Source organism: Chiloscyllium plagiosum, chromosome 40, assembly GCF_004010195.1.
Source record: "Chiloscyllium plagiosum isolate BGI_BamShark_2017 chromosome 40, ASM401019v2, whole genome shotgun sequence".
In the NCBI taxonomy this organism is placed as follows: Eukaryota; Metazoa; Chordata; class Chondrichthyes; order Orectolobiformes; family Hemiscylliidae; genus Chiloscyllium; species Chiloscyllium plagiosum.
The window spans coordinates 16221891-16233689 of record NC_057749.1 but is presented as its reverse complement, the minus strand read 5'-3'; the positions used below and the strand labels follow the sequence as shown (position 1 = coordinate 16233689).

General features: G+C 47.0%; 1 protein-coding gene across 1 annotated transcript in view; it reads left to right on the top strand.

The window, feature by feature from the left end:
* Nucleotides 1-10427, top strand: part of LOC122542427 (stereocilin) — a 52695-nt gene extending 42268 nt beyond the window's left edge. Inside the window, exons 23-28 of the mRNA XM_043680119.1 lie at nt 2970-3125; nt 5636-5778; nt 6698-6846; nt 9017-9114; nt 9987-10134; nt 10300-10427. Of these exons, the coding sequence (XP_043536054.1) occupies nt 2970-3125; nt 5636-5778; nt 6698-6846; nt 9017-9114; nt 9987-10134; nt 10300-10394 (789 nt within the window). The 3' untranslated portion in view covers nt 10395-10427. The remainder of the gene's footprint in view (nt 1-2969; nt 3126-5635; nt 5779-6697; nt 6847-9016; nt 9115-9986; nt 10135-10299) is intronic.
* Nucleotides 10428-11799: the final 1372 nt, after the last annotated feature.

Sequence of the window (11799 nt, the reverse complement as noted above, 5' to 3'; positions counted from 1 at the left end):
TTTGTGGGAGGTAGGCATCTCTAGCTGGTCCACCATTTTTTTCATATAGATATTTTTATTAGAAATTTAACATTTTTACAAGTTTACAAAAATAAACAAAACTCTCAGATATAAACATTGATATACAATTAGCTCAAATATACAATAGCCAAAATTTAATAAAAAAACAAAAAAAAACGGAAAAGAAGGGAACAAAAACAAACAAAACTCAACTATCTACTAATCTAACCTACAACTAACCAGAGTGTGTATTTAAGTCTCTTACATGCTCGGAATGTGTTAACATCAGATGTAATAAAACCCGTATTCGTGCGGGATTCCTACCCCGAGGGGCCCCGGACCAGCCAGGTTTGTAATCTCAATTAAATAAAAGCCCTTGTTAGGATAGCCGAAATATCTGTATTTATGTAATTCAGGAAGGGAGCTGGTCCACCATTTATTGCCCGTCCCTTGTTGCCCCTTGAGAAGGCGGGGGTGAGCTGCCTTCCTGAACTGCTGCAGTCCATTTGCTGTAGGTAGACCCACAGTGCCTTTAGGGAGAGAATTCCAGGATTGTGACCCAGCGACACTGAAGGAACGGTGATTTATTTCCAAGTCAGGATGGTGAGGGGTTTGGAGGGGAACTCGCAGGGGGTGGTGTTCTCATGTATCTGCTGCCCTTGTCCTAAATGGAAATGGCTGTGTGTTTGGAAGGTGCTGGCTGAGGATCTTTGGTGATCCTTTGGCTGATCTGATTGCAACCTTACCTCCACTTTCCCAGTATCCTTTGAATAATCAAAAATAAGATAATGTTTATTTCATTATGGTCTGAACACCACTCTATCCCCCGCCATCTCCCTATACGCACATGTGTATATATGTATATATTTTACACACACACACACACACCCACCAGCGATAATGGTGGGAGTTGACCCTGTATCCTGAGAGTGTTAGCCTGGATCTCTTGGACCCAGTGACTTTACTAATAACTCAGTGTTTCCACTTCATTGAGGTGAAAATGTGTTGCTGGAACAGCGCAGCAGGTCAGGCAGCATCCAGGGAACAGGAGAATCGACGTTTCGGGCATGAGCCCTTCTTCAGGAATCTGCTGCGCTGTTCCAGCAACACATTTTCAGCTCTGACCTCCAGCATCTGCAGTCCTCACTTTCTCCTTCATTGAGGTCCTTGGTGGAGGAAGCAAGTTTTGAAAGGTAGGTGTGTGGAGGAGCTTTGCAGTGAATGTGAGAGTCTCAATCGCAATCAAGGTCAATGTGCTAAAGGTTGCTGGGTGAGGGGAGGGGGAATGTGCCCCTACTTGACAGAGAATGTAATTGCATTGGGGGTAGCTCAGCGAAGGGACACTGGATTAATTCCAGAGATGAAAAAATGGTCTTGTGAGGAAAGATTGAGCAGTTTAGGCCTGTACTCTGGAGTTTAGGAGAATGAAATGAAATCTAATTGAGGTCTGTAAGATGCTAATGGAGCTTGGCAAAATAGACATAGAGAGGATGTTTCCTCATGTGCGGCAATCCACAACTAGAGGTTATAGTCTTAGGATAAGGGGTGGCAGATCTAAAAACGATAGGGAGAAATTACTTCTCTCAAAAGGTCGTGAATCTGTGGAACTCATTCCCTGAGACTTTGTGTATATTTAAGGAGGAGACTGGGGCAAGAAATTGGAGTTGAGGCCGAGACATGATCAGCCTCAATTGGCAGAACAGCAACGATGGGCTGAATGGCCTACTGCTGCTCCTAATGTTTATGAACCGAGCAAGGGAGGACATAAGAGGCAGGAGCAGAGTTTGGCCATCTGCTGACTCGAATGTGCTCCATTACTCGATAAGACTGTGACATTGCTCCCAGCTCCTGCACTCACTCACCCTGGCATCATTATCACGTACTGGCTCCGTGTTGGACACAGGGTCAGTGCTGTGGCTGTGACAGTGAGATTGAGAGATTTCACTGTTCGTGCAAAGTGTCCAATTTCTTGAAACCAAAAGCGCAAATATTGACTTTTCAAAATGACAGGAAGTCCAATTTGAATCCATTATCCTGTGATTCCTGGTGATAAACTGGCGACAGTGATCCTCAGGAATGTCGAGATAGGAGCATTTCCAGAGAAACCCTTCTCTCTCCCCTGAAGGGAGAGGCTCGATTTATCAGACAGCCATTGGCTGTTTTGTGTCGAGGGGCCTTGAAGAGGAGGAATGTTTACACAAAATGTTGTGCTTTAGCTCTAACAGTTTATATTCCTAAAGTACTGAGTAGTTTCATTTTAAGAAGCAGCAGGTAATCTTTTCATTAACTGGGGCCTAATGGATTTCCAGTGTAGCACAAACCTGAAATAGTGTTAGCCAAACAGAGATCCAATGGATGATACTGAGTGAACATTGTAACAGTTAGGAAAGGTCAGTGTTACCCAACCAGGAGCCACTCCATTGACTCCAGTCCATGACGGAACCAATATCCCAGCTGCTACCTTCGTTGTGCCTCATGGGCACAGAACCCAGTGGAAGTGATACTCCAGTTCTGTCTGGCTCACCTCACTCAGGGGTAGATTGGTCTTTGAGGGGGTGCAATGAACACTTACCAGGAAAACCAAGGGTTAGTGTCCTAGGGCAAGTTGCATGGACTTGCAGAGTTTCCTCGGATATTCAAGGTGAATGCATTTCAGTTTAAATTACTAAAGGAGTAGATGCGAGGTGGATAGACAGAAGCTGTTTCCTCAGGCAGGTGTACCCCATTATAGGAGGGGGTCCAGAATGCTGATGCTTGGACTATAACCTGGTGTTGTGTGACTTGTGAGATTTTGAAGCAGTGTCAATCGAGGACATAGTCAGTACACAGTCTCCAGATCAGGACGGGGGAGTGACCCCGAATGGGAGATTAGTGTTGCTGCCTTGCAAAAGCTGCCAGGGGGTTCGCAGTCATCAGGAGGTGCTGTTGATGAACTGGAAAGTGAAACTGACTCTTTTCTCTCTCCCCAGTTGTATGGCTCTCTAAGACTAATGAAACTGTGGCAGCTCCTGCAGATGGGCCGCGCTGTCACTCAGCTCAGTGATCGAGATTTCCAAAACCTGGATCTCTCCGACTTGGCAGTTTTGGCCTTCCTGGGAGAGGTGGGCGAATGGAGTGAAAAACAGGTAGGATTAACCTTCTCTTTTGCCCTCTCTCCTCCCATATCTCAGGAAGGAAATACTAGCCCTGGAGCGTGTTCAGAGGAGGTTCATGAGAATGGTCCCAAGAATGAAAAGCTTAACATATAAGGAGCGTTTGAGGACTCTGAGTTTATACTTGATGGAGTTTAGAAGGATTGAGGGGGGGGGATCTAATTGAAACTTGCAGAATACTGAATGATCTGGACAGAGTGGATGTTGGGAAGGTGTTTTCATTGGTCAGAGAGACTGGGACCCAAGGAAGGAGTCTCTCACAGTAAAGGGAAGACATTTTAGAATGGAGATAAAGAGAAACTTCTTCAGCCAGGGAGTGGTGAATCTATGGAATTCATTGTCACAGAAGGCTGTGGAGGCCACGCCATTGAGTGTATTTAAGACGGAAATAGATAGGTTCTTGAGTATCAAGGGTTATGGGGAGAAAGTGGGAGAATGGCTTTGAGAAGCTTATCAGCCATGATTGCGTGTCGGAGCTGAATGATCTAATTTCTGCTCCTGACAGCGCTCTTGTGTTTCAGTTAAAAGCGTTGAAAAATATGGTGCTGGAAAAACACAGCAGGCCAGGCAGAATCTGAGGAGCAGGAGAATCGACGTTTCGGGCATAAGCCCTTCTTCAGGCAGGGCTTCTCCATTCCTAAAGAAGGGCTTATGTCCGAAACGTCGATTCTCCTGCTCCTCGGATGCTGCCTGGCCTGCTGTGTTTTTCCAGCACCACATTTTTCAACTCTGCTACTCCAGCATCTGCAGTCCTCACTTTCTTTGAATTAAAAGCCTTTGGGTCGAGATCTTAAACCAGGACTTGAGAAGCTACCCTGAGGGAGTGCTGCATTGTCAGCGGTCACTGTGAATCAGACTGAGATGTTCGACTGAGCCCCTGTCTGCCTGATCAAGTGAGCATTAAAAATGCTGCCATGTTATTGAACAGACTAGAAGCTATTCCTGGAGTCCTCACCAAAATTCCCTCCTGCAACCAACATCACAAAGAAATCATGAAGTTGACCATTCGTAGACTCATAGAACTGTCCAAACAAGGCCCTTCAGCCCATTGAGTCTACACTGACAAGAAAATTTCTAAATCCAGCATGTGGCCCACAGCTTTGAATGTTATAACATTACATGTGCTCATCCAAGTATTTTTTAAACGTTGTGATGTTTCCTGCCTCAAATCCCTTTCCAGGTAGTGTATTCCAGATCCTCTAACACCCTCTGGGTGAAAGCAATTTTTTTTTCTCAAATCCCCTATAAACTTTCTGCCTTTCACTTTAAAATTATGCTCCCTTGTTATTGGCCCTTCAACTAAGGGAAGAAGCTGCTTTATATCCCCCCCCCCCCATCGATGCCTCTCATCATCTTGCACACCTCTATCAGAATCCCCCCCCCAACCATCTCTGCTGCAGATAAAACAACCCAAGCCTATCCAGCCTCTCCTCCTAGCTCCAGGTTGATTCTCGGATCTTGCTGCACTCGACATGACGGCTACATTTGCCTCGATTGCAGATGTTTCGTTTCGAAGCTAATTAATTGGATTTGCAATGCTCCGAGCTGTTTGTGAGGGAGGTGATAAGCTGCTGTTTCGTTTCAGATCCTGCCTGACTGGAGCCAGGAGAAGGAACTGGATACAGTCCAGCCATTTCTTAGCTCCTGCTGCTGAGCAAGAATGGAAAGAAAGGGTTTGAACGGGACATTTCCTCCCCCGAGAGCATTTATACAACCCATGAAACCCTGTTGAGGTGTAGACCTCATTGTAAAGCAGGAAACCTAGCAGCCAGCTGGTGTGCAGGGAGATCCCACAAACTGCAATGATGAGATACCCTGGTATTGGTTGAGGCATTAAATTTGGCCTGGATGTCAGGGAGACCTCCCCCGCTGTTTTTCAGAACAGCACCATGGGATCATACCTGCCACCTGAAAGGGCGGAAGGATCAATAGATGTGAAGCTGGAAGGGCACAGCAGGTTAGACAACATCCGAGGAGCAGGAACGTCAACATTTTGGGATGAAATCCTTCATCAGGATGAAGGGTTTTAGCCCAAAATGTTCTCTTTCCTGGTCTTCAGATGCTGCCTGCCCTTCCAGCTTCACATCTATTGAGTCCGATTTCATGTATCCACAGTCCTTACTGTCTCCAGGGTTGAAGGTTCCCTGGTTTATCACCTCAGCTGGAGGATGGTACCTCTGGCAGTGCAGCACACCTGCAGCATGGCACTGACAGAGTCATCCCCTGGATTGTGGGGTCATGTCCCAGGAGATGGACCTCCTGGCTGGATACTTCTCACCGAGCTGCAGCTGACAAAAACACCTCCTCCCGGCAGGAGCCGGCTTCAAGTCTTGCGGTGACAGAGTTTATACACAGCTTTGGGTTTTAAACAAACTGGCGGAGGCAGCCCTTATGTCACAAACTCAAATGCCAGCTCTTGCCTTCTCAGGGGGTGAAGCACAATGTTTGATCAGTTGAACGCTGCACCTGCTTGTGTTTTCTAGAGAAGGGCAGGATTTAGCAGCTTCCTCCGACGGGGAGGGCAGTCCGTGTCAGAGCTCGATGCCACGACCCTCACCGCACTGGGACATTTGATCTGTGGGATGGCAGTCACTGAGATCGAGAGGATCAATCCTGAGGAGTTCAGGTCAGGAAGAAGGGAACGGTGGGGACCATTATCCAATTCATCATTTCAACTTCAATTTCCTCACTGGATGGAAGGGATTTTTTTTTTGTTGTTCTTTTCAATCTTCCTTCCACGACTGTCTGCCCTCTGGGGTGAAGGGTCACTCAGCTAAGAGAGCTGAAAGGGAAGTTTAACAGATTAACCTGTTCTCCACAAACTGCGGCTGGGATTGGGAGGGGCAGGTAAATACCAGACGCCCCACATTGTTCATGGCTGCAACATCACATCCATCCCCTCTGGATCAGCACTGAACACACCAACCAAACTCTTCCTTTCCCTTGAACTGACACCAAGCTCCCATTGCCCTGTGGCAGTACACTGCTGCAGAATTGAACACCAACCACACTGGGAACAAAATATCCAATCCTGCTGCAGCAGTGTTTGATGGGGAACAGTGTAGAGGCAGCTTTACAATGTCTCTATCTCCATGCTTCCCTGTCCTGGGGATATTGATGGGGAACAGTGTAGAGAGAGTTTTACAAAGTCTCTAACTTAATGCTGTCCCTGTCCTGGGGATTTTTGATAGGGAACAGTATAGAGGCAGCTTTGCAATGTCTCTAACACCATGGTGTCCCCATCCTGGGAGTGTTTGACGGGGTCTTTACTCTGTATCTAACCCCGTGCAGTCCCTGTCCTGGGAGTGGGGAACAGTAGAGGAAGTTTTACTCTGTACCTAACCCTGTGCTGTTCCTGTCCTGGGAGTGTTTAATAAGGCACTGAAGCTTGAAAATGAGATTTTAACCACTCCTCATACCCCTCACCTTGATTAGCTCTTAACAAAATGAGTAAAGTTTGATGTTGGTGAAATTTTAATTTGAGTGAATTAAAACAGGAAGATGCTGTGTCTGGCTGGCTCACAGGCTGCTTCTCTTCATTACAGTAAGGCCGTCTTGTTCCTTGGGGGTTTGAAGCTGAGTTGCTCTGAAGCCCAGCTGGAGGCCCTGGCCCATCTCACCACCCTGCCCCAGGCCTTCGGGCTGGTCAGCAACTGGGGCCCTGAAATCTTCACCGAAATTGGCTCCATTGCAGGTAATGGGATCAATGTCTTCATCCTATTGGGAATGGAGCCTGAGTTTGGGAAGGGCCCTGCTCAGTTCTCGTCATTGAGGGGGTGGCCAGGGCCTGGTAATAGAGTGAAGCTGCTTCCCTGATACTGGACGGAGCAGTGGGAATCTGAGGAGGAACAGGATAAAGCTTCACGTTGTCCATTTCAGACACCTCCCAGCTGGAATCTTATCCATTTCTGCTGTTGTGGAATGTGGATGTCATTGACAAGGCCAGCACTTGTTACTCATCCCTAATTGCCCATGAAATGGATGAAAGATTGATGGGGGGATGCAGGAATGTAGTGTTGAGGTTAATATCACATCAATCATGCTTTTATTGTGTGGCCTGTTCCTCTTTCTGGAATGGATGATGGTGTGTTTGTGTGGATTGGTTGCTGGGCTGCAACAAGTTGAACTCTGACACTGTGTCATCAGGGTGATCTCACAAGGGGTAGTGGTAGTGGTATTACGTCTGGGCCAGGAGGCCCGGTTCAAGTCCCACCTACATCAGAGCTGTGTGTACTAACATCCATGAATGGGTTGATGAGAAAATATCTACAAGACTTACCATGGTGAGGCCAACATTGGGAGGATTTGTCAGAGAGAAACGAGCTCTTTCTGAGCTGGTTTCTGCTGCTTCAGCCTCAAGTCCCACTGCTTTCTCAGTTTGAAATTGCTAAGGGCAAGCATCTATTTGAAAAAAATTGAAGGAGGAAATGGAACAGCTTGCGTTTCATATCCTCTGGGCATCCCAAAGTGATTTCCTTCGGTTACTTTGGAAATGATCATTTTTTTGCAGCAGCCTATTGGTGACTAGGGACTTGGCGGAATGGGGGTTACTTGTTCACAAAACCCAGAAAGCTAGCATACATGGACAGCAGGTAAACTGGACGGCCAATGGGCTGTTGGCCTTTATTTCAAGGGGTTGGAGGGTAAGAATAGGGAACTGTACAAGATGATGGGGAGACCATAGCTGGAGTATTGGGAGTAGTTCTGGTTGCCTTATTTAAGAAGATATATTAGTTCAGAAGAGGCAGTTCTGACAAGGATCACTAGAATGATCCCTAGTATGGAGGGGCTCTGATAAAGAGTTACTGGACTTGAAGAGCTAACTCTGCTTTCCTCCCACTGATGCTGCCAGACCTGCTGAGTTCCTCCAGCAATTTCTGTTTTTGTTTCAGATCTCCAGCATCCACAGCTCTTTGTTTCGTTATCCTGGTCTGGAGGGATGGTTTTATGAGCAAAAGCCGAACAGGTTGAGACTAATAACTAGAGTTTAGAAGAATGAGAGGTGATCTCATTAAAATGTATCAGATTCTTAAGGGGTTTGACAGGGTCAATGCTGAGAGGGTGCTCCCCCTCATGGGAGAGTCTAGGACCAGAGGGCACAGTCTCAGGATAAAGGGGCACCAATTTAAGACTGAGGTAAAGAGAAATTCCTTCTCTCAGAGGGTTGTGTGTCTTTGGAACTCCTTGCCACAGAGAGATCTGTGGGGGTAGAATCCTTGTGTATATTTAAGACTGAGAAATTCTTGATCAGTTGAGGCATCAAGGGTTACAGAGGAAGGAAAATGGATGTGAGGGATGTTGGATCAGCCATGGTGCTGTTGCGTGGCTGAGTTGGCTCAAGGGGCTGAATGGCCTTATCCTGTCCTTATTTCTAATGGTTTATGGTGCATGGCAAGCACAGACACACAGACAGACAAACTGATACACACAGACAGATATGGACAGACACACACAGACACACGCACACTGACACATAGACATACAGACACATTCAGAGATACAGACACACACAGGCAGACACACATAGACAGATGCACACGCAGACACAGACGCACACACAGACATAGAGGGAGACACACGCTGACACATAGACAGGGACACACACACAGACAAACAGACAGATTCATAGACAGACAGACAGAGAGACACACACACTCCCAGCATAAGCTCTTCATCTCACACATATACAGACACACAGACAGACACACAGACAAACATAGACACAGACACATACGTACACAGACGCAAAGACAGACAGTCATCTGATTTATGATGTTCATTGTTGTCAGTCCAGTTCATGGGCTGTGTGTTGTATGATACTATGCAGTGTCTGAGAAAACCCATTGGATCATTTTCTCTCACAGCTGGACTACCTGACGTCACATTGTCATCGCTAGTGGAGCAACAGATTGAAGGACTCACACCTTCAGCCATCTCGCTCATCGTCCCGAGCAAATTTGCAGTAAGTCTTCAAATGCTAAACTCGCTTTCCATTGCAATAACATTGGGTACAGAGAGCAAAAGAGGATACTTGCATTTATTTAGCCCCTCGTTTGGTGATGTTAGGATACCACAAATTGCTTTACAGTCAATGAAGTCCTTTTGAAGAATTGTTGCTGTTGTATTGTAGGAAATGCAGTAGTTAGTCTAGCACACAGCAAGATCCCACAATGTGATAACAAACCAATGACATCTTTTTAAGTGATGCTGCACATGAACAAAAATACAGAGTGAAGCCGGGGGGAGGGGGCAGCCTGAGTCCACTATTCCAGAAAGTCATGGCCAATCTAACACCGTTGTTTCCTGTCTTATTGCTGTATCGCCTGATTTCATTCATGCCCGACATTTCTCTCAACCTCCATGTTGAATGTACTCCATAACTGAGCTCTCTCGGGTGGGGAATTCTGAAGATTCTCAATCCTCTGAGAGAAGGAATTCCTCATCTCTGTACCAAATGGCTGATCCATTCATTGGTAACTTGCAAAAGAATGAGAGGTGGAGGTGACAGTGATTCTTTGATCTATACAGCATGTTGCTGCATTCCTGAAAAGGCAGTGAAAGCAGATTCATTAATAACTTCCCAATGGAAGTTGTATGCATTCTGGAAAGGGGAGAATATGCAGAATTATAGAGATAGAAGCAGGTGTGGGTATGGAAATAACTGGATAGATCTGTCAAACAGCCAGCATTGGCAATCTGGGCTGAATGGTCTCTTCCTGTGCTGATTGATTGTGAGCTTCAAATTCCAAGTTGACAATCATCTCCAGTCGCCTCCCACGCCCTGTCTGGTGATGAATACACAAACGGTTTCTCAGTTGTCTCTTCCCCCAATAGGTTGTATTCAATACCGATCAGCTGTCATCCCTGAGCAGTGCCCAGGCATCCGCTGTGACCAGCAAACAGTACGAGAAGCTGAGCCCAGAGCAGAGGCGAGCTGTCAGCACTGCACAGTATGATGGGGAGATCCACCAGGAGCAGAGAGGTACATCTGAGTTAACAATTCACCGCTAGCTCAGGCACATCCTCTTTAAGCTCATTCTCACGATGTGGCCATTGCTCCTTGCCAAAGCCAGTATCGTCGGTTGGTGGGGTTGGAGTGAAGAAGAAAGAATTTTGAGCTAAACATTACCTCTCTTTGAACTTTCAGGCAAGAATCATGCAGTGCTATCAGCCTGGCCCCAGGTGGCTATCCTGTTCTTGGGTCTATCTATTACCTATCACCTCGTGGAGAACTGGACCTGAACTCTCTCAAGTTGGATTGACATCGGTTTTAGATCCTAGTATTTTATTTGTATTTGAAAGTAAATAAAAGTTGTGATTGAAGAGTTCAAAAGTTGATGTTTTTTTATTCACGGGATGTGTGTGTTGCCAGCTAACCCAGTGTTTATTGCCCATCCCTAATGGTCCTGGAGAAGGTGGTGATGAGGTGCTACCTTCAGCCTCTGTAGCCCTTGGGTAGAAGGAGCACCCACAGTGCTGTAGGGGTGCCCCCAGGATTTTGAACCAGCGACATTGAGGAAGTGGCGATATATTTCCAAGTCTGGATGGTGAGGCACTTGGAGGGGAACTGGCAGGGGGTGGTGTTCCCACGTATCTGCTACCCTTGTTTTCTAGATAATAGAGGTTGCTGGTTTGGAAGGTGCTATTGAAGGAGTCTTAGTGAGTTGCAAAAGTTCACCTTGTAGATAGGACACGCCTGTGTTTCGGTGCAGTGGGACTGAACATGGAAGATGATAGATGCAGTGTTGATCAGGCAAGTTTGTCATTGATAGAGTCAAGAGTGTGGTGCTGGAAAAGCACAACAGGTCAGGCAGCATCTGAGGAGCAGGAGAGTCAACATTTCGGGCAAAAGCCCTTCATCAGGAATGAGGCTGTGAGCCAAGGGACGAAAGGAGTAGCCATGGGGACCTGCATGGGCTCCAGCTATGCCTATCTCTTTGTTGGTTTCACAGAACAGTCCATCTTCCGGAGTTACACCGGTGCCATTCCCCCCTTTCCCTCAGCTACATTGATCGGTGCCACCTCGTGCTCTCACGAGGAGGTTGAACAGTTCATGAACTTCACGAATACATTCCACCCCAACCTTAAATTCACCAGGTCCATCTCAGACACCTCCCTCCCCTTCCTGGACCTCTCCATCTCCATCAACAGTGACTGACTCAACACAGACATCTTCTACAAGCCCACCGACTCCCACAACTACCTGGACTACACCTCCTCACACCGTTCCTCCTGCAAAAACGCTATCCCTTATTCCCAATTCCTCCACCTCTGCTGCATCTGCTCCCAGGAGGACCAATTCCACGACAGAACACACCAGATGACCTCCTTCTTTACAGATGGCAATTTTCCTCTTCCATGTGGTTGATGATGTCCTCCAGCACATCTCATCCACTTCCCACACCTCTGCCCTTGAACCCCACCTCTCCAATCGCAACAAGGACAGAACCCCCTTGGTCCTCACCTTCCAACCCACCAACCTCCGTACACATCGCATCATCCTCCACCATTTCCGCCACCTACAAACCTACCCCACCACCAGGGATATATTTCTCTCCCCATCCCTATCCGCTTTCCATAAAGACAATTCCCTTCGCAACTCCCTGGTCAGGTCCATGCCCCCTCCCCCCCCCAACCACACTCCCCC